The sequence below is a fragment of the Centroberyx gerrardi genome, chromosome 7 (genome assembly GCF_048128805.1).
Source record: "Centroberyx gerrardi isolate f3 chromosome 7, fCenGer3.hap1.cur.20231027, whole genome shotgun sequence".
NCBI lineage: Eukaryota > Metazoa > Chordata > Actinopteri > Beryciformes > Berycidae > Centroberyx > Centroberyx gerrardi.
The window spans coordinates 28798307-28823954 of record NC_136003.1 but is presented as its reverse complement, the minus strand read 5'-3'; the positions used below and the strand labels follow the sequence as shown (position 1 = coordinate 28823954).

Genomic DNA, 25648 nt, shown 5'->3' with positions numbered 1-25648 from the left:
GTATTTAATAAACTTAAACTTAAAGAGTAGTGAGAGCCACAGGTGTTATTAACCAGATCTTCAACAGCAATGCATACACTTTCACTTTCACATATTTCATAAGACATAAAGACGATGCTTAATTCACGTTTAGATACATAAAGGCCATAATGACATCATTAGATATGATCAATACAACACAAGAATCACAAACAGAGATTTTCTGAATAATATAGAGGCATTACAACAATGTTACATTATCATGCTGCATACCCATGTGACTAAAAAATTATGAGAATCAGGAAGCATTATAAGCATCAGTCAGGTGCACGGTTGGCTCTGAAGAGATAATAAATAAAAAACTAAACAAGTGAAAATAGAAGCATACAGTAATTCTTTACATAGAAGGCCAAATTAAGATACAGTATAATTCTAAAATATGATTTATAAGATATAGTATGATATATATTTTTTTGTATAATTTTAATTTATTTTAATTTCAGATTTTTTACATTTTTACAATTTTATACCATACATATTTTTCATCAAATTTTTTATATTTGACTGTTGATAATTTCACACCCTCTATACATGATGTTATTCATGTTATTGTACTTGATTCCTCCATCATTCCTATATTGCTGCTACATAAGTTCTAGTGTTTTAACTGCTGCTTATAGCTCCAATTTGCTGTAGTCTGCTGTAGTTTGCGGTATATTCTCTCTCTTTACTGTACCCTGTTGCTATTCGATGACTGAATTTCCCACGATATTATTTTAGTTTAAACGTCACATCTCGGAATCTCGGGGCATTTTGTTGTGGCTCGCTCATGTGCGGGAAATACGATATATTCCCACAGCACGAGAAGGCAACATTAGAGCGCGGAAAAAAACGACTACGGTTGAAGCAGTCAGTGTGTTGTGACAGATTGACCAAGGTTGACGATAAGAGCACTTTATTGGTGAAACGATTTCAAAAGTAAGTAGCATCATATGTTATTCTGATTAAGTTTGCTAGCAGCGAAAAGACCACCAAGTCATGTAACCACAGAAACAGCGATTAGTCTGCCTACAACCTGGAGCGACGTTAAAACAGCGTCAATATAGTCGAAGGTTCATTTGGACTTCCGGACTGTATCCTCCAAAATAAAAGTCTCTAGTAGACGTTATACGCCCACTGGCGGCCATATTGGAGGTCCACAGCTCTTGACAGCAATGGCTGGAAACATGATTGATTTTAATGCAACTAGAATAAAAACTAGTTTAATGTTTGGGTATCTCCAATCATTTAAGTTGTAGATAAACCATAACGGTTATGGAAATGTCATAGTGGTTATCAATCAACTGTGTTGCCAACTCTTTCAAGGAAGTAGCTATTGGCTGCTCAAAAAGTCTTTAGATGATACCATGTGCTAATTTGCATATGAATACATTTGTTACAGCAAGTAGCGCAAATCGGCATCAGACTTACAGATTTGCTGTAAAATGGTCAGAAAAAGTTGCTAGTTGCTTTTTACAAGTAAAGTTGCTGGGGGCTTCTGACAAGTCTCTAAAATTGCCAAGTTGGCAACAGTGGTGAGAGAATGGAAAGTATGAGTAGGGAATGGATTTTTATACAAAATGGTTGAATGTTAGAAAGGAACACACAAAAGCCTATGCTAAACTACATGTGCAAACTTCAACTTATAATAATTCCCCATTAAAACTAATTTGATGTGATTATGGCAATGTTACACCCACAACAAAAAACAGTTTCTGTGGTTTAATTTTGAAAAGCAAATAACTAAACCGGAAACGGAAGTAGTGCAACTTACCGTGAACTTGACACAGCTGCTCCGTTAGCTAATGCTAACAGTTAGCCGTGTAACGATAACTGTATTTAACGTTACCTACCATCAACTGGACTGTGACAAAGCACTGAATTATAGTCTGTTTCTTTTTAAAGTTAATTACCGGTAATAACATAAGGAAAGTGAGCAAAAGTGTCACGCCACATCCATACTCTGACAAGTCATGTCTTTGTATTTGTAAGAGAAAGTTACTGTTCAAAAGTCCAACAAGGGGTTTTCAAGGCTGATACAGATACTAGTTATTTTTGGACTGGAGTTGCTGATAGACGATATTTTATGCCAAAAATGAACAATTATTCAGTGTTTCCCCAAGAATTGTATTCTTGTCAGGGTGGAAAATCCCCTGAAACAGCATTTAACTCATCATGGGACACTACAACTCTCCACTGAAAGCCAGCATGATAATAAAAAAACATATTCATGCATACTTCTGTGGAATCTGACCAAAATGTCTCATCAGTTAAGGTTAAAGTCTTACCATAGACAGCCAGCATAGCTTTGATCAATAGTACAATACATACCGTATATACATAATCTAATAATATTATTATTATTATTATTATTATTATTATTATTATTAAAATCAATCAAACTGCATCATATCCAATCACTCAGGTCAATATTAGCCCCAAGGCAAAATAAACCAGTGAAAAACTGTATCAAAGTAAATCAAATCAAAGTAGCAGCATCACCCTGATCAACACATACACACTGCAGAGGAGGAAACCCAGCTTGGATAAATGTCCCAGAATTACGCATTTGTTGATGATTTTGGTAAATTCAGCCACCAGACTGAACGCTGTGTTTCTGTCCCAGATGTCTGACAGTGACAGTGACCTGGAGGTCGTCAAGCCTCTGAAGCCTCTGCCCAAACGCCGCCGCATCATCGACCCGTCCACCATCGCCTCGGTGCCCATCTACTCCAACAAGGTGAAGGCCAGCGGTGGAAAGAGAACCAGAATGTCCTGCTGATAGAAGTACTGTTACTTTGCTGATATTTTATTTCAGTAGCAGTAAAAGTACTGGTGGAAAAATTGATTGAAGCAAAAAAACAGTAGCTCATTTAAAATAAACTCAGAGTAAAAGTTACTGAGTTAACCCTAACCCTAACCTTTTAGAAAAGAGAACGTTGTTAGCTGTGATCTTTTCCATGTGATTCTAAAAGGAGAGAGGACAGAGTTCAAACTAGATTCTTTAAACTGGAAAAATTGGAAATTACAAAATAAAGTGCACAAAGTAAAGTCAGATTCCTCTTCTCACTGTGAATGGATCCACAGTTTGTCAATTTACGTTGGTCCAGTTTCTGTTGCTGGTTAGTTCTTGCTGCCGTTTGTACAAAACTGCAGTGCAGCTTTAACACAATTTCTAGTTTTTAAATTGTTGATTGCGTGTGTTCAAATGGCCTCCAGTCAGGGATCACGGGGATCAGTAGAGTTTCATTTGATCTCAAGTGAAGTGTGCAGTAGATGACATCACTGCGTCTGTCTCCAGGTAAACACCTGTCTGCAGCTGAAGCCGTCGGCCGCTGTGCTCGCTGAGACTGAGAAGAACACAGGTAAACACTGAAGAGTTTCATAGACATCATGTTTGAAAAGAAAAAAAAATTGCCTGATATAAAAAGGGAATGCAATGCAATAAATTCCAGCTGTTTTCTTGTTGTAAGTGTCGAATGTGTTGTTGGTGTCCAGGCGACAGCGCTGAAGCCAGTGTGTGGTCTCAGTCTCCGCCAAAGGAACCCGTCAGCCTCAGCCTCAGCGACTCTGAGGAGGAGGAAGCAGAAACTGTGCAGAAGAAGAGCGAAGAACCGTGAGTAGTGAAGCTCAGTCTGAGAACCGGTCCGTCCCACAGAGCTCCGCAGGTCAAACCTCCTCCAGTCCACCAGAGTTCAGAGTTAGAGATTTTCTGCAGCAATCCACATATGAACTAAACTGTGACAGACTAGCATGAAAGCATCGAAACTAAAGAAAAGAAGCCTAAAATAAGCCTCACTGAAGCCTCACCCTATATAACTGTCATTAAGATGTCAGCAAATGAGTCATGAAACCTGTTGGAAATCCTTCAGTATTTCAGACACATTCGCAGCACTTGGGTGTCACGTTAATAACGGGTAATCGTCTGTTTTGTAGCACGAAGCAAACGTGTCAGCAGTGTTGGGGGCAACGTGTTACAAAGTAAAGCTGTTTTTAAATCTGTAAGTGTGTGAAACCACGTGTCAAGTTAGTTTTAGGTTTCTCTGTGTTGTGTTGTGTAAATCGTTACACAGTAATGCGTTAATCACATTACTTTTTCCTGTGACAGACTAACGTAAGACATCACACTGCAAAAACTGACAAACTTGACTGACAAAAAGTTATTTTATCTTGTATCCAGACTTATCAAGCTTATTTTAGGATTTTTTTTGTGAAATCATCTTACTGCACTGGCAGATAATTTGAGTTTTAACAAATCAGACTTTTTTTCCCAGGAGAATGTAACTTGTTTCAGGACATTAACTTGGTAAAAGTGAAATCGTCTCGGGGGAAAGTTTCTTATTTCAAGATATTCTTCATTGTTTTATGATGATTTCTTGAAAGAAGTCATATTGGCATGAATCAAGTGAAATTTATTGAAACCAGCAAGATTATCTGCCAGTGCAGTGAGAGAATTTGACTGAAAATATCATGTAATAAGCTTGATAGGTCTGGAGACAAGCTTGTCATTTTTTGCAGTGTCCTGTTCCATCTTCACAGTAATCACATCAGTCAGGCTCTCCTCCGAGCTGCTGTGTCATGTCGACTGAGCAAAGCTTTTAAAGAAAATGAGGGAAATTCCCAGATCTTCAACCTCTTTGAACATGTGGCTGGTTGGAAGCTCGCATGGCTTTCGCAGTGTTGTAGTTGTTGTCATGGAAACATTTGTACAAAGCATATTTCTCAAAACTGAGGTTGAAACGGGTAAACAATGACAAGTACAGTCACACAATGAAATGTTTTCCTAAACAGTAGAAGACACTTAGCCGTGCCGTTCGGCCACGATCGCCAAAATAATGTGGAATAGTTGGTTAAGCTGGATGACATTCCCGCTATGGAAAATGCATTAAAAACTGAAAGTGTTTGTGTGCTTCGTGTGCTGGTCAGGTTCTGTTATGTGTGGCTAGTAGAACAGGATGTAAAGGAGTGGTTTGAACATCCGGGGGAGATTTAATAACCAGTCACATGTCTTAAGACTATGTTGACATGAATTCATTTGCAATGTTTTCTCTCTCTTCCTGTCTTCTTCCTGTGTTTCAGGGAAGACGTTCGCTCCCCCTCTCCTCCTCCTCCGCCTACAGGGTCCCCGGCTGCCAAAGTGTCCAGCAGGGTCAGCCGAAAGATTCAGTGAGTCTGAAGCCTTCGTTCTGGTTCTAGTTCACAGTTTTCTGCAGATTCCTAGTGATGCAGCTGACTGGTTTCCCCCGAGAGTCAACCTGAGCAAACCAAACCCACACGGGTTAAAAAAGGACTTTCAATTGTTAAATGACTGAGACTCTGGTTCTGTAAGATCAAATCATGGCTGTGTGAGGTTTGAACATTGCCGTGTGTTTTGGCATCAGTGAAAATAAACTAACTTCATAAATAGTGTTGGAAGGATCAGACGGAGTAATGCCACCAAAGTGAAGCTGCAGCTTGTAAGATATGAGGCGTTGAAATCTCTCTAAAATGTTATTATCAGGGAGGTAAATGAGCACCAGCCTCCTGCCAAATGCTGTGAAATTCGGGTTGTGGCTGGAAATGTTGCTTATTTTACCAGAGTCATTGCCAGGTAAACAACCAGTGTCTTTTCTAAAATAGCATTTTGGCTGGTAAATAATGAAAGTGGCTGTTGAAGTTTTAATTTGTTCTCCATCCGATGCCTCGACTGGCAAGTATATTGATGAAGAGCTTAGGTCACAATTTTAAAAAAGCAGCAACACAGGTGAATTACATTAAACTGAATGACAGTTATCAGTATGTCTCAGCTTTAAAAAAGGTTAAAAGCAGAACTGCAAAATTATTTCATGCAGCACATTGAGTTGATAAATTATTGGTTTGAAAATGTGTATTGTATCATCAATAATGTGTGTTTCAAAATGGCAAATCAAAAGCCAGACAGGGCATATCAGACAATGTAATAACCATTTTGTGTGTGTGTGTGTGTGTGTGTGTGTGTGCATAGCTGTATGCATGTGTTGGGTCATGCTGCTCATGAAAACAGAGTAAATGTTTGTCTGACTTTTGGCCTGGAGTTAAAAGCTTACAATGTGTCTCTCTGTGTGTGTCTTTGTGTGTGTGTGTGTGTGTGTGTGTGTGTGTGTGTGTGTGTGTGTCTCAGTGAGATCAACAGGCAGCTGGGGGCAGTGAGCTCCCTCCTCTCTCCGTCTCCGGAGACGGGGGGTCGGAGGTTCAGACGAGGCCGACGCACCCGCTCCGCCCCGCTGGAGGAGCAGGAGGAGGAGGAGCAGTACGGTAACGACAGTGACGACGACGACGACATCATCATCGTGACCCCCGGCGCCGGGCCCCGGGGCTCGCCCTCGGCCCGGGAGGGAAGCCCGCTGACGGCCCGGGAAATCCCCCTGAAGGTCCGCTGCCGAACGGACCTGCACAAGATCCCAGTGCTGTCGGTACGTACTGACACTGGGCTCACTGGGAGGACTGGGACACTATTTTTACTCTTTATTTATGCTTTATTCAGGGTTCACACAAGCTCCGTAAAGTGCTTGGATTTAACTTTTCAAAATTTAAGTACTGGAATACCTGGGAAATAAGCCTGTTATGTGAGGAAGCGCTTAAAAAGACCTTGAAATAAGTAAATAAATTAATAAATAAAATTAGGTTTGGAGCATTTGACAGAATACAAGTCAAAACATAGAAAAGAAGACCGACATGTATTCTGGAAAAAGATGACTCAAAAGCACGTGAACATGTGAACCTGTGATTTAAAGCATTGATGGTTGTTTAAAACGCAGTGAGGGTTACAGAAATGTTTCTTGCTTCCTTATGAACAGAAAAATCGTGCTGGAAAAAGTCATTGAAAGTCCTTTAATTTGATCTAATATTGTCTGTATGAACGCTGTTTATTTAACCAGGGAAGTCACATTGAGATTTAACCATCTTTTTCAAATGGCCAAGAAGGCAGCAGACACTGTTTTACAATTATGAAACATAAAAGAGAACAAAACATAAGACTTATGAAATAAAATAGATCAACAGATAAAAACAGTGCAAACATCTCCAAGCCTAATCCATCCTAAACGCACGTGCATTCAGAGGAGTTCATCAATCTGGACTTTAAAATCCTAACTTGGTATGAAATGGTCCAGTGGTAAAAGTCCTTTTGTAAATTATTCCAAGATGATGGGCAGCATAAGTAAAAGTACTTTTACCAAACTCTGTCCTTGTGTTACATTATATAAAAGACAGAAGAAGAAACACAAACGGGACTCTGTGCTCCACACTTAAGTTCTGAATGAGATTATATTAACTACACACACAAAAAACGGAGAGGGTTTTTCTTCAAGGGTTCTTTGGTTTCTGTATGGAACTGAAATGACTCAAAGAAACCTCTGATCTGTTAAAATAAAACAAATGGTAAATCAGAATAAACAACCCAGTGTGGTTCTGATACATTCTTAAAAAGGTTCTTTACAGCACCAAGAAGGGTTCTGCTGTGGTGCGAGTCTAAAGAACCCTCTGGTACTACAAAGAACCCTTTTTTCTAGAGTGTAATTCATTTTAAAGACTTCCTGAGTGTGCTACAGTCTCTAAAGTCCCCAGTCATAGTTTTTAGTTTCACTGAATACTGTCTTTTTTTTTTTTACTTTCAGTCGGCACCGTTAAGCAAGGTAGTGGATGAACTGTCCGTCAAGCTCCAGGTCCCGCCTTCTCGAATCCTGCTGCTGAGGAAAGAAATAGAGCTTTCTACTCACCTAACAGCCAATGAGCTCGGCCTCGGCATCGCTGACATCATAGGTGGGTCGCATACAATACAGCCAGAGGTTACCAGCTAATTTCACCGTGAAAAGATTTGTCACACTCAGAAACTAGATTGCAGCTTTATTTCTTATCGTTTTTTTTGTTTTGTTTGTGTGAATGTGTGTGTTTTATTTCCTCACTTGAGAAAATAAAACTTGTGTGGACTGGGTTTATTTATAGGCTGTGATCAGACAGGTTGCGTCTTTCTCCTGCTCTAACGCAAAGCTCAGCTATGAGCGTTGTAGAAAATTGTTGAAAATAAAAATGGACGATAGAAAGTCGGCCCATTCTGAAACAGAGGATGGTGGATACATGACGTCCCCTTGGGGAGAATAAAAAGCACAGATAGTTTTATTTTGTCAAACCATTGGAATAACTGAGAAAAGCTGCAGACACGTTCAGAATGCGTCTTATGTGATCACAACCTTAAGTGTTTTGGTTTTGGGACTATGGATCAGTCTCCGTCCATTCGTTTGTCCGTCCATCACATGCAGTATCTCAGACACCACTGATGGGATTTTACTAAAACTCAGAGGAATGAAGCATGTCACCACTGCATTCTCACATTTAAAAAAAAATACACTGAGTGGCCCGAGGGGGGCGCTGCAGTTACAGGTCAAAACTAAGTGACCTATTTGTTACTGATTGGTCCAGAGGGGGAACTGCCTCATTCATGGGGGATGACATGTTTACTGTTGCCTTGTTTATAATTGAATAATCCTTTTTTTTCGTGCTTTTTGCTGTGTAGATTGTGTCGTCATGGCAGCAGACGATAAACAGAGCCGTGAGAGAGCCGTGGACGACAACAGCAACGTTATCACCGTGCGACTGCAGGGCAAAGAGAAAGGCTCGACCCAGGAATACTCGCTGCACAGAGTTCGTACCGCTCCTTCGTTCCAGCAACATCTCAGCTTTACGTCTGTCTAGTCTTGGCAGAAACTCACGCCGCCTTGCTTCATTTCTGTGTTTGTCAGGAGGCGCCGCTGGGCTCCGTCCTGTCCCAGTACCTGTCCAGAGTGTCCGGAGGCGCCAGGCACAAGGTGCAGTTTTTTTTCGACGGCTCCAAGATCACACACAGCCAGACGCCTGCTGACCTGGACATGGAGGACGGCGACGTCATCGAAGTTTGGACTTGAGCGTTTCTCGCATTCCAGAAACGACGAGGGCTGAGAAGCTGCAGTTTTTCAAAACCGGTGCTGCAACACCATTCAAACATAATCAAATATTCATATCAACAATAACCACTCCTCTTGGTGCACACTTTGAGGGAATCTCAAGTTCTCTGCACATGTTTAATATTCATTTGTTTCCTTTTGCTCAGAATTAAAACCATGAGAACCAGTACTGACCGTCAGAACCACAGATAATAACCACAGTCATTTGATGGTGCAGAAACATTGTTGATTTATCATTGTACATTACAAAATTATATGGGAGGAAGCCATTTGATCAAATTAACATCAATATATTTTTTCGTGCATCTCTAAGCAGGGATTAAAATCCATGTGGCTTTTGACAGTGATGTAAATTTTAATGCATTTTTAGCCAAAGTGGGGCTGCAGCAGGGAAGAAATCCTATTCCTATTAATTGAGACTTTGTAGATTCACTCTATTTGCCCAAATGAACTTCTGGTGTCAGGTCTGGTCCCTTCTGCACCTAGAGGAAGTGCTGAATCCAAACTTCAGAGTGAAATCCAAACTGTCTCCTGAACAGCAGCAGAGAAAGCTGGACTCACCAACGTTAGATCTTTTCCTCTCTCATCTCTTTGGTTTCTTTGGTATAAAGCTTCACAGAGCGGCCGCTTGGTGAACATGAGCTGCTGTGTGACGTTTACTGACCTCACTGCACAGGATTTCTGGGTATAGAAGTTAAGTTTTTCAAAAGGTTACCTCGCTACCAGCTTGCGTAGTTGCCTAACTTTGTGAAGCTTGAATTCAGTCGACCACCAGTGCTGATTTAGTCATTAAAAACTGCTGCGTCGAAAATCTAAATCACCATTCTCCCTGCACTAGTTGGGAAGTGAGAGTAAAGTAAATATTTACCCAAAGACATCTGATGTTTTTAATACTTCTGCAGTCCTTACTATAGACTGGATCCTCACAGTGTAGTGATACAGACTAAAATGAACTAAGTTGCCTGTTGAACCCATCAGGTTTGTGTTGAAATACATTTAGTTCTTTTTCAGCATCACTCATATGATCTCTCAGGTTTAGAGGGTTGACACTGTCAGCAGTTACAGTCCGTGTCACTGAGCACTTTCAAACTGAACATTTAACTGTCGACAGCATTGAGTGTTGTAATATTTCAATAAATAAACAATATTTCTGTATTAAATACATTGTAATATTTCTTTGTTATGGTTACATTATGGTTTAGATTCTGCCCAGATGAACTGACAATAGTCCAAGGTATTAAATAAGTTAGATTGGTCCAAACTGAAAATTATTTTTGAATCAACAATTGATTACTACGGAGCCCGGGAGTGGCCATCGGGAGAGAAAAAAAGTAATATCGAGTCCACGATTTACTGTAACGTGCGCACGAGATACAATTCGTTCCCTCGATTTCGGAAAAAATGCAACTTAAAATGTACCTTTTAGGTATTGCAGATAGGCCTAGTAAGGATTTGGTATGCTAATATCCATTGTCTGTTTACACTGAATAGGCATATCTCCCAAATATCGCAACATATTTAGCCCTTCCTTCTTTTATAGTTTCCTTGGTTTCGAGGAAGGAGTACAGGTTACCATGGCGACGCCCCTCATGAGACAATGTTGTGGGTAAACCAATGAAGATCTGTCATGTGACTTGTTGATTAGTTTATTGCTAATAAAGTCATGTGAGCTGCGGAGCGGAAGTTTGGCTAAATCCATCATGGCGGCGGCACAGAGATGAAGAAATATACAAATTGCACCGGGTTAAACATAGTGCTTTATATTGAATGTAATCCCAACCGTCAGTCTTCTCTGGGACTTTTTGAGTAAAAATGACTGTCATGGGTTTTGAATAGAGCTAACAGGGCCGCAGGACAACGAAACTGGATTTGGAAAGGCGACTGAAGATCTCGAAGAAACATCAACCCTGACTCATCCCCGAAGGTAAACAACACTAACGACATAGCGTTAATGCTAGCTAGCTGTTGTGGTAACTATCTAACACCAGGTAGTCAGGCACTGAATGGTAAAATGGACTTAACGTTACCAAAAGCCGACTAACAAAGCTAACTAGTTGGGTGTTGTTACGGAGGTTCATTAAACCAAAGCAAACGTTTGGTTAACTCCGATACGTGCCTTTCTCTCTTATGCAGACAACGTCACGCCAAACTCTTAAGAAATCTGGCTATTTAATTTTGCTCTGATCATTTGCAAACGTCTGTAACTTGTAAAGCATCACTCAAGGCCTTTTGCGAATCGTTAGGAGCCACTGACAAATTCGGCATATAAATGATACACCGAGAGGCGCTTATTTTAACAAAATGTCAACTTTTATGTTTGGTTCGCTATTATTCCTACGATCATCCATCAAAATAACGCACACCGCGGCGGCCGGTAGTGAGCAGTGTAAAACGGTTAGTGCTGCTTGGTGGACTATCTATATGCCGAATTTATCAGAAAAACCTATCGATTCGTAAAATGTCCGAAGTCATACTCTACTAGGTATACACTTCTCCTGATAAGCAAGGTTACGTTAAACTGACAGACGTCTGAATGGAGTTTGGACCCATACAAGAAAGATCAGTAGTGTTAACATGGCTATTTGTTGGTACCTTTAACATTGCTAGCTTATTTTTACACACGTAGGTGAATCACGCGAAACTGTAACGTTAAACCAATCAAATGTAATGAGTAGCAGTAATGTCGTAACGCTATCTACTGATAGCCTGACTGTCAGTAAGCTGTGTTTGGAAAAGGAGCAAGGAGCAAGGTTCAAGACAGCGCAGTGGTGTCAGGATTGGCCTGGGATGCTTGCGCACTCCAACCGGGTCTTGTTCTGACTGTGTGATGTTGCAAGAGGACGTAAAGTGTTCAGCAGATCAGCAAAACTTCTCTGGAAAGGACAGCTGGACATAAAAATAACTGATGGCAGTCTCTCTCTTCCTGGCTCCTCATGAGTCTTATCTTCACTTCCGCCTTGTGTGACCACAAAAAACGATCCTGCACTGAGGCAGACATTGGCAGAAGTCCCATTCTTTCATTTGTACATAGCATACATATCAGTGGTCCACTATTCACATGACTGTAGTTTCACTAACTCATGTCCTGAGACCAAGACTTCTCCTTTCTCTGCCTCTTCCTTCCCTAACTGCACCATCCTTTCCTCCTTATAGTCTGGTCTCCAGTTGCCCTGGTGGGCACAGAAGCAGAACCAGATATTAAAGGCTTTTATGTTTTCCTCCTTTAGGCAGCAAACTTGTTTTTAAAGGTAGTGTGTGCTTGACTTTTCTATCATTGTCCAATGAAATTGGGTGAATTTGGCACTATATACTATAGTTCTTGTAAGTTGCTTTCTTTCAGCATATGCAGTTGTTGATGCATAATTTACCAGTCTACTAGAAATGTTTATGCTGCTGGTTGTTTTTTGCTATTTTGGAGAACAGACCTAGAGAACTACCAAATTGGATCAAATGAAAACATGCAGCAGATCATTGAATTAGGCTACATTACTGCGCCATCTATTTGACTGATGATCAATGTTTCATCTTATCATGCAAACAACTTTTTTAGTAGGATTTGACCAGTTTAGGTTTTGAAGACTGATACTGATATTTTTTGGACTGATACTTAAATTTGACAGTTTTCATGCCAAAAAAATTACAAAAATGTTACCAGTATTCAGTGTTTTTTATTTTAGTTTTGTCAGGGTGGAAAAATACCTCTGAAACAGTATTTATTTAGACCATGGGACACTAAAACTCTCCTGAAACCCAGGATAATACTAATAGAAATAATAACCCATTAGGGCTGGGCGATAATTCAATATTATCATTTATCGTCTTTCAGTGGAATCATATCGTGATGATATGGTGATTTTGGGATATCGTGACTCACAATTCTGCTTTCTAAACTGATGATAACAAGCTAATGTTATTTAAAAACTGACAAAATGAGGAATGGTAGGAATATTATTTGAAAACTTTCTACTGAAAAGTTTTGTTTGACATCACACCTAACATTGTCATTCCGTTCAATGGTATCTACATTGAACAAATTGCATCATACCATCAAATCAGTGGTGGCTGATTGGCTGATATCAGATTTTTGCTAAAAGGCCAATATTGCCCTGATATTTTGGCAAACCATTTATCAGTCTAACCCTATTTCTTAGTGATGTATTAATGATAAAAGCCCTATACATAACACCAATTTAAAATGCTTTTGACTGTGTTAGCTTCTTTTCTACAGATGATGAATGTGGACTAACTGTTGTTGTTGTTGTTGTTGTTCCCTCTCCTCCAGCGGTCATGTCTGTGGGGGAGCCCACCTCGGACTCGGCTCCCTTCTTCTCTGATGACAGCGAGGCGGAGGGTGCGGAGGAGCTGGGCGGGGCGGCGGGCCAGCAGGCGGAGGAGGAGCCGGCCAGCGGAGTGTCCAAAGTCAGAGCGGTGCTGACCGTCGTCATCCTCTGCTACATTAACCTGCTCAACTACATGGACAGGTTCACTGTGGCCGGTACGCACCGCCTCGCCGGGGACAGACGGCGTTCCCACTGCTTATATCCTGGAATATTAGAGGGGTTTGGGAGGTGTATTCCACACAGAGGAAGTCCGGGAATTTGACTAATTGCTTTGGGAAATCTGGGAATATCAGGGGACTTTACTAATGGGTCACTTTCCAGGGATATAGAAGAACTTGTTTTACACATTTTTTGCATTAGATGGTTTTCAACCCAGCTGGAGTGGAAACCAGACTGACAAACAACATTAACAAACCAGGAAGGAAGACATTTTTTAGATCATGGAAGTGCTCAGACTCGGTTATGGAAAGTCATGAAAAGTCATGGAATTTTACATCAGGGCCGCAGTGGGAATCCTGCAATTAATACTTAGAGTGGATCCAGTTACTATTCTGGGTTGGATTGATTCTGCCTGGCACAATTAAATTGGCATAACCCAAATGTGTAAGTGCTGCACTTATTGCACTCTAGGCAGACTAAAGCAAATGCTCAAAGTAGGTAAAAGCACTTTTTTTTTATTGATAAATGACCAAAGGGAAGGGAATTCAGAAAGCAGCATTTTCTAACGCCTCCAAAATCTTATAACTGTGAATTCTGTATGTTGAAATTGTTGTGTTCTGCATGCATCTCTGTGAATATGGTTGGTTCTAAAAGTAAAATATATCCAATATCGTTTCCCCCACCAGGTGTTCTTCCTGACATTGAGAATTATTTTGGGATTAATGATGAGAAATCGGGTTTGCTCCAAACAGGTAAGGAGACATAAAAAAAACAACACCTTCACCAACACACTCATTATCATCACAACTGAGCTGCTGATTTGAGTTTTCTTCTACAGTCTTATAGTATTGTAAATGTGACAGTGTCCATTGTTCAGCTGAGAGTGACCATGCCCTTCTCTGCTCTGTCTGCCTCTGTTATCTGAAGGAGATAAACTCATTCACACATTCAGTATGGAAATGTATCTTTTTGTGTGGGATTAGTGCTGGATTTGTAATAATTGCTGAGGTTGTCATTAATTTTTTAACCCTGTGTGATTCTGTCATGTCTATCATTTGTGAAGTAATTGTGTAAGTAAGTGTATTTTGTTTTAGACAAAGGTGCTTTGTTCATGCTTTGATCCTATGCAAATGCAAATTCTAGTAGTTTCAAACTGGCATCGCAGTGAGTTTTCTGGTGTTGGATTTTGTTTAAAGAGGGAAAAAAGCCAATTCTAATTTGTGCATGCTTATTTTCCCCTCCAGTCTTCATTTGCAGCTACATGTTCCTCGCTCCGTTTTTTGGCTACCTGGGCGACCGGCACAACAGGAAGCTGATCATGAGTGTTGGGATCGGCTTCTGGTCTCTGGTGACACTCGCCAGCTCCTACACACCCAAGGATGTGAGTGAAATGTTGACTTGTTGTGATCAAACTTTCCTCTGGTCTGACTCGGTAGATATTTAGTGGAATAGAGATTTGGCTGTCAAATTAAAGATATTGAATTTCAGCACAAAATATTGCCTATCAGCAACTTCAGCCCGCTGCCCTCTGCGGTTTCATTGACCGATTTGTTAAAGCATCATAATAACCCTCCTTTTCACCCTTTCACTCGTTCCCCCTCCTTCCCCCTCAGCATTTCTGGGCTCTGCTGGTGACGCGCGGCCTGGTCGGGGTCGGGGAGGCCAGCTACTCCACCATCGCTCCCACCATCATCGCTGACCTGTATGTCAAGGAGAAGAGGACGCAGATGCTCTCCATCTTCTATTTCGCCATTCCAGTCGGCAGGTAAGAATATCGCTCACAAGTAACATGGATGCCCAGTGGCACTTTTTCTTTGCCAATACAAATTCCGAATGCTAAATTTGATGTTATTATCCGATACTGAGGACCCTTCTAAACCAAAACTTCTACTGAACAATATAGACTTGAACTTGGCTTGACCTTCTAGTCAATATCTTTTGTTTTTGTCAGTGGTCTTGGATACATAGTGGGGTCGAAGGTGGATGAGGCGGCGCAGGACTGGCACTGGGCTCTGCGGGTAAGTTCTTCTGATTTATGCTGGATTTACACTCCAGAAACAAGCAGTTTGTTTGAGTTTGATATGTTGTTCTTGTGGCCTTCTGCACAGAAGATTCTTGAACCTTGTTTGCCTTCTTCCAGTTAACACACTGCCTGTTTTCTGTGTTCAGCCACTCATAGCTATGCAAGCCTATGCATTCAGGTTGTGGAGGAACGGTTATTTTGTGTGATTGCCAAATTCACTCATAGACTCTTTGTGAATTCACCCCATGAACGAAAACATTAAAAAGTCTAGACTGAAGACTGAAGGTGATGCTGCTTTCACTGTCAGAGCTCCTGGACTGTGGAGCGGCCCGCCTGAGGGACTTAACTGAGCAAATTCACCAACATGTTTTTAAAACAGCGGTTCTCATCCATCTGCCATCCTGACCCAAGAGCCTGCAGGTCTTCACTCCAGTGTGGTTGAAAGTGTGATAATCAGTGAAATCAGCTGCTGTGGTGTTTGGCTGGAATGAAAACCTGCAGACTCTTGGGTCACGACTGCACCTGGATGAGAACCACTGGTTTAAAACCACTTCTTAAACACACTTTATTAGGGCTGAAACGATTCCTCGAGAAACTCAAGTAACTCGATTACTAAAAATCATCGATGCAAATTCTTTGCATCGAAGCTTCGTTTAATCCATATAACTATATACACACTCAGTGTTTCGCACGGATGATTATTACTGTTGCACAACGCGCTGGAGAAAGAGAGAGAAAATAGCGAGGGGCGAAGAGAAGAGACAGGCCAGAGAAAACGACAGAAAGTGTCCAAAGTTTCGGATCCAGTGTTGCCAACTTGGCGACTTTGTCGCTAGACTTAGCGACTTTTCAGACCCCCCTGGCGACTTTATTTCTCAAAAGCGACTAGCGACAAATCTGCCGACTTTTTCTGACCATGGGAAGCAATGTTAATGTGTTGAATCCCAAAGCATTTGGCAATAAATTGGTTCGGCTGATGCCGGTTTTCTCTACTTGCTTGTCTAATCCAGAGAGGTCTGACGGTCACAGCGTTTCCCACACACAGTGTAGCTCCCTCCCTCCGCTGAGAGCAGGGACTGTAGGATAGGGTCCACTTGTAATTGCTACCGGCGTACGCTGAAACTGGCCGGGTGGGCGGAGTCAGCACTTGATATTAAAACGGGATGAGATGAAGGCTAGTAAAGAATGCACGTTAATTATGGCTATATGTAATGGCTAGTTAAGAACGTAAATCAATATGGTGGCTAGTTATGATGTCCCTAAATTAGCTAAGTTTTGCTCAAGAAAATAACCACAGAAAATAAAATGCTGCAGTCAATTTGTGAAAGCCTGAGCTTCATTCATGTTATTATTATGATAGTCACACACATACACACACACACACACACACACCCCCCACACACACACACCTACTCCCCTCACAGTGATGCATAAAATACCCCAGAAAGCAAAATATCAGGTGGTGTAAGTAGCAATTGGAGCCTAAAATGCACCAGTCCAATACAGCAGGTATATTCAGTTTAGTTTGATTGCAGTGAGTAGGGTCAGCAGGTGTAGGGCAACCCTTCAACATAGTAAATAAATGTACATTAGCCAGTCTTATGAACTTGTATGATATTTAGGCCTAGTAATAAATATCAATAATAATTATTATTTCACCTCGTTTTCAGTAAATCACAGTGTGGTATGGACAGCTTCGTGCGGACAGCTTTTCTCTTTTGTATATTTACTATTGCTCTTTAATAAAGCAAAAGTATTTCTTATCCGATTACTCGATTAATCGATGGAATAATCGGTAGAATACTCGATTACTAAAATAATCGATAGCTGCAGCCCTACACTTTATAGACTTGCTTTTATGATTTAGGTTTTTTGCTCACTTTTAATCTCATCTTGTTTTGTATTTTTATGATTCTCCTCCATGGTACATAGTATGCAGGACAGTATGTCGTCATGGTGGCATCTGTCTGTGTGTGTGTGTGTGTGTGTGTGTGTGTGTGTGTGTGTGTGTGTAGACACATTCTTGTGAACACAATAACTCAAGAACAATACATGATAGAAACTTCATACTTAGACCACAGGCTCCTTCTATAGAGAGATGATCTGATTCATTTTTGGAGCACCTTGCTGTATAAATTTGCATACTGATGAGGGGAAAAACTGATTTTCTTGAAACTACTTTAACTCACCAATGCTTTCACAGAGTTCAAATTAATACCACCCATGTGTTATATGAAAGCAAGTATGTTGACATAGAAATATTTGCTAATGAATGCATTAATTATCTTAATTAAAGATAATTAATTGGCATACAAGAGGATGCTGGTTTTCATTCCAACCAAACACTACAGCAGCCGATTTCACCGTTTAGTTCCTCCTCTCTGGTTGAAGGGGTGAGGATCAGAGAAATCGGCTGCTGTAGTGTGAAAACCTGCAGACCCACGGCTCTCGATGATCTGTATCAGAAGTCCTCATGTAACTCCCTGGGTCTCTGCACCTGTTCTTCCCCAGGTGACTCCAGCCTTGGGGTTGGTCGCCGTGGTTCTGCTGCTGCTGGTGGTGCAGGAGCCCAAGAGAGGAGCCATCGAAGCCCGTCCCGAGCATCACCTCCACCGGACCAGCTGGCTGGCAGACATGCAGGCCCTGTGCAGGAAGTAGGTTCAGACCCTCAGCAGCAGTAGAATCGGCTCCTAGGCCTTTTACTACAGTAGAGGATACACTTCTCCTCTACTGTAGTAAAAGGCCTAGGAGCCGAAGCCAGCTGTTGTTTCCCTGGCATCAGTGTGTTAAGTATATAACTAATAGAGTAGTAAATGTAATTCCTGTCGGGTGTCCAGGTGTAACTTTTTGCAGCATTTGCCTTTGCTGAGGTGAATCTAGTCTGTTGGTTTGCCTCAAAGAATGTATTACAGAAAAGTGAAACAAGGCAAATTAAACACACATGGCATTTATTCTCCAACAGCCTCTTGATTAAAATGGTAGAAATAGTCACATCTCTTAGGAGGGTGCTTGGTTCATTTGGGTTTTTGGTTTAGTCTTTGTCTGCTTTAACATCTTTCCTATAAAAAGACTCTCTTTTGGTCCTCAATTTAGTTCTTATGCAGGTTTGCAGCAATAAAATCTTTATTTAGGTACTTCATGATAAAAATTCACTAATTCCACTAATTGCTGCATACTTGTATTTGCTGTGAATAGACATTTAACTTGATAATGACCAAAATTCCCCCACATTTTCTCTAACAGTGGTGGTTGTTTTCCTGCTGTAACAGTGTAACACTTATAAAGGGTCCTGGGGAAATGCAGCTAAGCTCTTTCTCTCTGTTTCCTCTGCAGCCCCAGCTTTGTGCTGTCCACCTTCGGCTTCACAGCGGTGGCCTTTGTGACCGGCTCTCTGGCGCTCTGGGCTCCGGCTTTCCTCTTCAGAGCGGCCGTCTTCACCGGGGAGAAGGCTCCCTGTGTGCAGGGGCCCTGCGACACGTCAGACAGGTAACCAGCATCCACACACACCCAGCTTATTTCAACAGTTAGGCAGATGAAACGTCCCGGTCGGTGGATGCTTTTGTCCAAACAGCCAACCACGAATATATACATTTTTAGCATGGGTGGCCCTGTTTGGAATTGAACCCCAAACCCTCAGTTACACCACATCACTATGCTTTTAGATGGATTCCCAGTTAGGTTATATTGATTATATTGGTAGTAGAAAGTAACGCAAATGAAATAAAACAAATGCCATGAATAGTTCACCAAAACATGTGAATGGGCACCAGCAGTAGTCTGGGTTTTATTTTCTTATCTTGTGTTACATTACTTGTACTTCCAGTTAGTCACAGTAAGTCTGACCCACATGCTCCACTCTTAAATAAATACAGGACAGGATCACTATTATATAATTGCTTTCTTCACATCTGATTTAGAAAACACAGTTGGACATCAGGTCCCTACACATTTAATTTGCTGGTTTAATGTCCTGTTTCTTATACTGTTCAAGTTTACTTTCAGAGCGTTCATTAGCTCTGCTCAGTCAGAAATAGTCTGTTATGTGTATTCTGGCTGTTAAATTGGTCCTAAAGATAGTATCAAAAAGCTAAAAATACCCCGACTGGAGAGTTTTGGCGTCCCGTGATCAAACTGCTGTTTCAGCCTGCCAAGAGGAAAATTCACTGAACACTGAATACCTGGCATCATGCTTTTTGGCATTAAATTGACCAAATGTAAACATATTGAATATTGGCACAAAATATCAGATTTTGGCAGCTTCAGTCCAACAGAATATCAGTATCAACCTTCAGAATCCCATAAAGCTCGAACCCTAATCCACCGCTGGCATCCACAGTAACTTCCCCCTTTCCATAGTGAAGGCAGCCGCCTCAGTGCTTCAGACAGGAGTTGATTGAATCCCAGACTGCTGATGAGACCGTGATAAGACGCTCTACAGCAGTGGTTCTCAAACTCGGGGTCGGGACCCTCCAGGGGGGTCACGAGATAATTCTGGGGGGTCGCGAGATGATTTATGGGACAAGAAAAAAAAACGTATTTCTACTATAGAGATTTATTATCATGTGTAATTTTTTCTTGTGAAATACTGAATAGGTTTCAGCCTCTAGGCCTCCTCTGATAATCAAATGAGACAAACTGAAAAGGGATTTTAAGGGGTCACAAGTCAAAAAGGTTGAGAACCATTGCTCTACAGTGAGGCACCACAAATACCAAAAAGAAAAGACAAACCGACAATGCAAATGACACTACAAAATGTACTTAACTTTGTTATAATCATAGTAATGCTTTATTTATATCGCACTTTTCGAAACAAATGTTACAAAGTGCTTCACACAAACGGATCAAAACAAAAGGTGATAAAAGCAATCTGAAGATAAAACAAAAAACCATGGTCACACCAAGCTCATCGGATAAAATGTCAGATAAAACAAGTTTACATTAAAATAAAACTGGCTAACTTTCTTACTCTGAAACTTACTGAGTGGCCCAGAGGTGGACTGCATCATTTGTGGGCGACATGTTCACAGTTCTCCGTAGTTTTCAGAGAACAGCGTCTGACCCCTGCTCCGGTTGTGTTTTTTGTTCCCGGCAGCCTGTACTTCGGCATCATCACCTGTGTGACGGGCGTGCTGGGCGTGGCCAGCGGCGTGGAGGCCAGTCGGCAGCTGAGGAAGAGGACGCCCCGGGCCGACCCGCTGGTCTGCGCCGCCGGCCTGCTGCTGTCCGCGCCCTTCCTCTACCTGGCCATCGTCTTCGCCCAGGCCAGCACCATCGCCACCTACGTGAGTTTGCATTCTTCTTCACATTTTTACATTTCGGGCGTTTATCTGGCGCTCTTATCCAGTCCGATTGTGGCGTAAACTTCCTTAGATCACCAATATTACAAACAACCAATGAAGAAGTCACGAGTAAAGCTGGACCGAAATGGGTGTTTGAAGGTCGATACGACTGAAACATTGCACAAAAATGCAGCAAACTGTTCAGTGTTTCCCCCAGAATTTTGTTCCTGTCAGGGTGGAAAACCCTCTGAAACACTTAGACCATGGGACACTAAAAAAGAGATTATGTAGAAGAAACTACAGGCGTAATTTAAGGCTGCAACTAACTAATTAATTAGTTTAATTATTTTCATCATCGAATAATCTAATTATTTTTCGTTTAATCATTTAATCTATAAAATGTAAAAAATGACTAATGCCCGTCACAAGTTACCAGAGCCTAAAGTGATTCTTAAAATTGCTTACTTAGTCTGACCAGCAGCCAAAAATACGGCAAAAAAACTAAAAAGTCTTCATTTTATAATGATATGAAATGGAGAAAAGAAGCAAATCTTCAAAGCTGTAACCCGCTTTACTTGATTAATGATTAAAATGATTAACTGATTATCAAAATTATAATCCATACATTTTCTATTGATCGACTAATAGACTCGTTTCAGCACTAGTATAATTCATAATGTGATTTTAGCAGATAGACATGATGTTTCTCTGTTGACTAGCAGAAGAGATATAAAGTGAGATGTGTTTTGTGTCTTTCCCCCTCAGGTCTTCATTTTCCTGGGAGAGACGTTCCTGTCCATGAACTGGGCCATAGTGGCTGATATACTACTGGTGAGAAGTTTCTCTCTCTTGTTTCATCATGTCTTCCTCATACAGGATCATATAGTCTGTGTAGTTAGTGTGTATAGTTTGCTATATCTGTGGGGTAACAGAATGTCCTGGCTGTCTGAAATGTTTTCATGCTACAGGGCAGATTGGGAAGATTTTAGCTGTTGTTGTTGATTTATTATTGTCATTTAGTAGTGAGAGTGAAACCCATGATTAGAATTGACATATTTACATTCTCTGATTGGGATAATGTCAAAAGAATGAAATTATAGTGAAATTAAGACATTACTTGTCCAAAAAAACCAATAGAAACAAAATCCACTGGACTTAAAATGAAGAGTTAAAGACGCTTCATCAGCTTTACAAATGAAATGAAATGAATCTACTCAGACATAAACTGTTTCTCTTTCTTTTTGCTGTGGTCCCCGGACCCCACATTTAGAACCGCTGGTGTTTCTCTGTTTTTTCTTCATTGAAATTCAAAAGGTTTTATGTTAGTCATGCTGCTACAACCACGGTTTCATTCTCAATCACCGGTTCCCCCTCAGTACGTGGTGGTTCCTACTCGCCGCTCCACAGCCGAGGCTTTCCAGATCGTTCTCTCCCATCTACTAGGAGACGCAGGGAGTCCGTACCTCATAGGAGTGGTAAGTCATGTTTTGGAAATACACACACACACACACACACACACACACACACACACACACTATCTGTCTCTGCTCCTTATCAGAGTCAGACAAACTTTATTTGCCAAGTGTACAAACTGTATGGGAACTTGTTTTTCCCTGTCAGTAATGACATTTAAATGACATTTCACAGTTTCGTGCTGACACATAAGGAGAGCAGGACCTCACGTAAAGACACCATGAAAACCGCATGTTAGACAAATGACTACACATATCCATCTACGGAGACATATTCATGTCTGTTTTGCTGCCACTCTCTGCCACTGATTGATATAACACAATAATCTGTATCCAGTTCATGAAGCTTTTCCATTTGCTGTTCTAAACAGTCGGTGTCTGACGTATTTTACGATTCTGGTTTGTTTGGAACAAACAGAAGAAGAAGAACTGGGTAGTTAGCATGAGCAGTGATAGCCACCATGACTGAACTGACAAAGAAAAGAGAAACTCAAACATCAACAGAAAATCTAAGCTCCGCCCACACTGTTTTTTCTTTTACAAGCAAGTCAAACAAAATGAAACCTCTCAGCCCTTTTCCATACAGATTATTATCTCTCATGGTGGGCACCGGCTGGTGGGCACATTTATTTGTTCCTTCCTTGTGACCTTTTCTCAGTCACAGAACAGAGCCGCGGTGCCAGGAACATGTAAATGTTAGCTCATGGAAATACTCTGCTCTTATCATGCAAATTATTTGGAAATTCTGCACACAGAAAAACAAAGGTGCCGACTGGAACCGATGCCGTAGAAGAAGCAGGTCTGGTTCCACAAAGAACCTTTCAGACCGAGGTTCTTTAAAGAACCGTCTGCGCTCCTTTGCTTAGACAACCTGCGTTGTGTTTTTGTTTAATTGCCGTTGTATAGCCTCATTTTTCAATTGCACGATATAGCTAGCAGGCAGTTGACCACCCACCCTCGGACCATGGAGGGGTTTGGTTAAGGTTATTTTCCAAATATATGCCATCACCCACCATCCAATAACTCAAATAAGAATTAAGAACCTTTTTAATATCCCAAAGAACCATATGAGGAACATTAAGAATCATCCACTAAATAAAGTGGTTCTTTAGTAGCCGATGGTTCCATAAGCAACTGGTTTTACTGGTTTTAAAGAACCAGTTAAGGACCATTATTTCTCTCTGTGTGGGGAATTTGACATTTGACATAGAGTTGCTACATGTACCTTTTTTTTTTTTTTTTTTTTTTACTTCAATATGACAGATTAGGTGTGATGCCTTGGTGTAAGTACTGTAAACAAATGAGACCACAGTGGAGACGATTGGTCGCCTCTATCTCACTCTGTGGTATTCTTAGTGCGAGTGTTTCACAAAATTAAGTCTACATTTCCCAGAAACCCCGTTACTTCCTGTTAGGCATCATGTTGCTTCTTCTGTCAGAGGTTTTCATGTCGGAAGTGATTTTTTTTATTTTTTTTTTTCATCTTCCTTTCCCTCCTTCCACCATCTGCTGCCAGAAACTCTGAAAGCTTTAGCTCCGTTTGCTCTGGAAGAACAGAACCTCTTCCTGTTTTGTGCCACAAAGCGATCTCCCTTTGTGCCATAAATCAATCCAGCAGATTGCTGTGTTGCACGGCTGGCTGTATCCCTTAGCAGATTTCCAGCAAAATCCGACTTTCCAAGTTGAGCACGTTTATTGATCAGATGTAGAATAAAATTAAAATTTTGCATGTAAAAATCTCAGTTTGAGAAGTTTTTTCTTCTTCCGTTTGTGGGTTTTAGCTCCCCTTGCATCTAGTACCTGGGCGCCCCTGTTGTTGCATGACCAGCCAGTATTAGTAGGTGCAGATTCAGTTTGTGCCTTTTTTTTTTTAGGATTTGACGTTAGGGCAGCAGGGGAACATGACAGGTTAAATCCGCTACCTCGTACTCAAGTATCCTCAAGTACTGTAGCTTTTCTGTCGCTGTAATCAAACCTCCATTATTCAATTATCCCTGTCCCCCTCCTGTCTGCGGCAGGTGTCCGACTCCCTGAGGAAGACGGACTCGTATCTGTGGCAGTTCCGCTCCCTGCAGCTCTCCCTGCTGCTCTGCTCCTTCGTGGCGGTGGGGGGCGGGGCTTTCTTCCTGGCCACCGCCCTCTTCATCGAGAACGACCGCCATCGCGCCGAGAACTACGTCCCTTCAGGTGAGGCTGTGAGACGCTGCATATGAGGCTGAACGAGTTGCACCAACACTGATACCGGTTATACAGTACAGGAACACGGATACTGGTTATACAATACAGGAACACAGAGTCCGTACGAAAGATTTTTACCCGATACTAAAATCTGATACCAAGAGCCAAGTGTCAGATTTCAAAGCAAAGATTTTTTTTCTTCTGATATACTGAGGGATGCTGGATCTCTCTAATTTCTCTCCAGCGACCTACAGTAATGGTTTCATATTTTATTGTTCAGCAAAAGCAATGGATCAGATTAGTAACAGATATTAGCCAATTCTTAAGTTTTGGGATCAATATGTCAGTAGCAAATAAAATGGTTTTGGTGTTTCCCCAGCTGTAGATGAGCAGAATGAAAGACCTTTTTGTCTCTTTGCAGATGATGAACCAATCGTTGTACCCAAAAGCGGCCGGTCCACCAGGGTGCCAGTATCCAGCGTTCTGATTTGATGAGAGAAACCCTGATGTCAGAGGTTCCTCTGGGAGAGCTGCATGCTGATTGGGCCCCTCGCATTCAGCATGGCCCATCATGCAGCTGTGTGGTTTTTTTTTTAGGACTGTGCACGCTGTCGGACCGTCTCCCTCATGCAGAGAAGTTTTAGAAGAATTTATTTTTAACATTTTTGTCAGCGTTGCTTTTTATAACCTTTCCTCTGCTCTGGGACGCGCTGCAGAAGTTCTCCGGACTTTGTGGAATTTTTTTATTTTTTTTTGTTTTGTTTTTCTCCCTGTTCAAATATGGAAGTAAGCTTAACAAGGGGCTTATGGGAAATGTATGCAGAGCAGATGAGAAGCTGAAAGAAAGCACTACAGAGAAGAAGCCGCCTGTTGTGGAGCGACAAAAAACTTTGCGGGACGGTTTCAGCTGTAAGCCTCTCGTCAAGACGCCGCAGCAGACTTTATTACCGTCTCCAAACTGACAAAACCTTTTACTTCCGGACGCAGTGGGACTCTTGGGTTGATGCTCTGTGTTGAAACCAGCTGATCTGGAATCAGCCAGAGACGCACAGCAAGTATCCCCTTCCAGCCAGTCATTTGAAAGTGAATGAAAGCAGCACAGACTGTAAACATAATCCATAATCTTCAGTATAACCACATATATTTTACAGTATCGGAACCAAAAGCAGGCGATGGGCGTTGCATCAAGCCCTTGTTTGAGCAATGTTTTTTTTTTTATATG

General features: G+C 41.3%; 1 protein-coding gene across 2 annotated transcripts; it reads left to right on the top strand.

Moving 5' to 3' along the window:
- The first annotated feature begins 829 nt into the window (after nucleotides 1–829).
- On the top strand, nucleotides 830–25130 carry LOC139933720 (protein spinster homolog 1-like). 2 transcript variants are annotated; one of them, XM_071927913.2, is made up of 19 exons: nucleotides 830–957; nucleotides 2645–2758; nucleotides 3320–3383; nucleotides 3517–3634; nucleotides 5098–5184; nucleotides 6158–6449; nucleotides 7653–7797; nucleotides 13258–13470; nucleotides 14161–14226; nucleotides 14719–14855; nucleotides 15088–15239; nucleotides 15426–15492; nucleotides 18009–18151; nucleotides 18831–18983; nucleotides 20590–20779; nucleotides 21542–21607; nucleotides 22153–22251; nucleotides 24267–24435; nucleotides 24848–25130. In XM_071927913.2, exons 2-19 carry the CDS (start codon nucleotides 2645–2647, stop codon nucleotides 24916–24918), a joined length of 2346 nt encoding a protein of 781 aa, XP_071784014.2. In that variant the 5' UTR covers nucleotides 830–957; the 3' UTR covers nucleotides 24919–25130. The 2 variants fall into 2 exon arrangements, with proteins under 2 accessions (XP_071784014.2, XP_071784020.1); XM_071927919.2 differs by lacking the exons at nucleotides 830–957; nucleotides 2645–2758; nucleotides 3320–3383; ... (2 more) ...; nucleotides 6158–6449; nucleotides 7653–7797 and adding an exon at nucleotides 10684–10899.
- The last annotated feature ends 518 nt before the right edge of the window (nucleotides 25131–25648 follow it).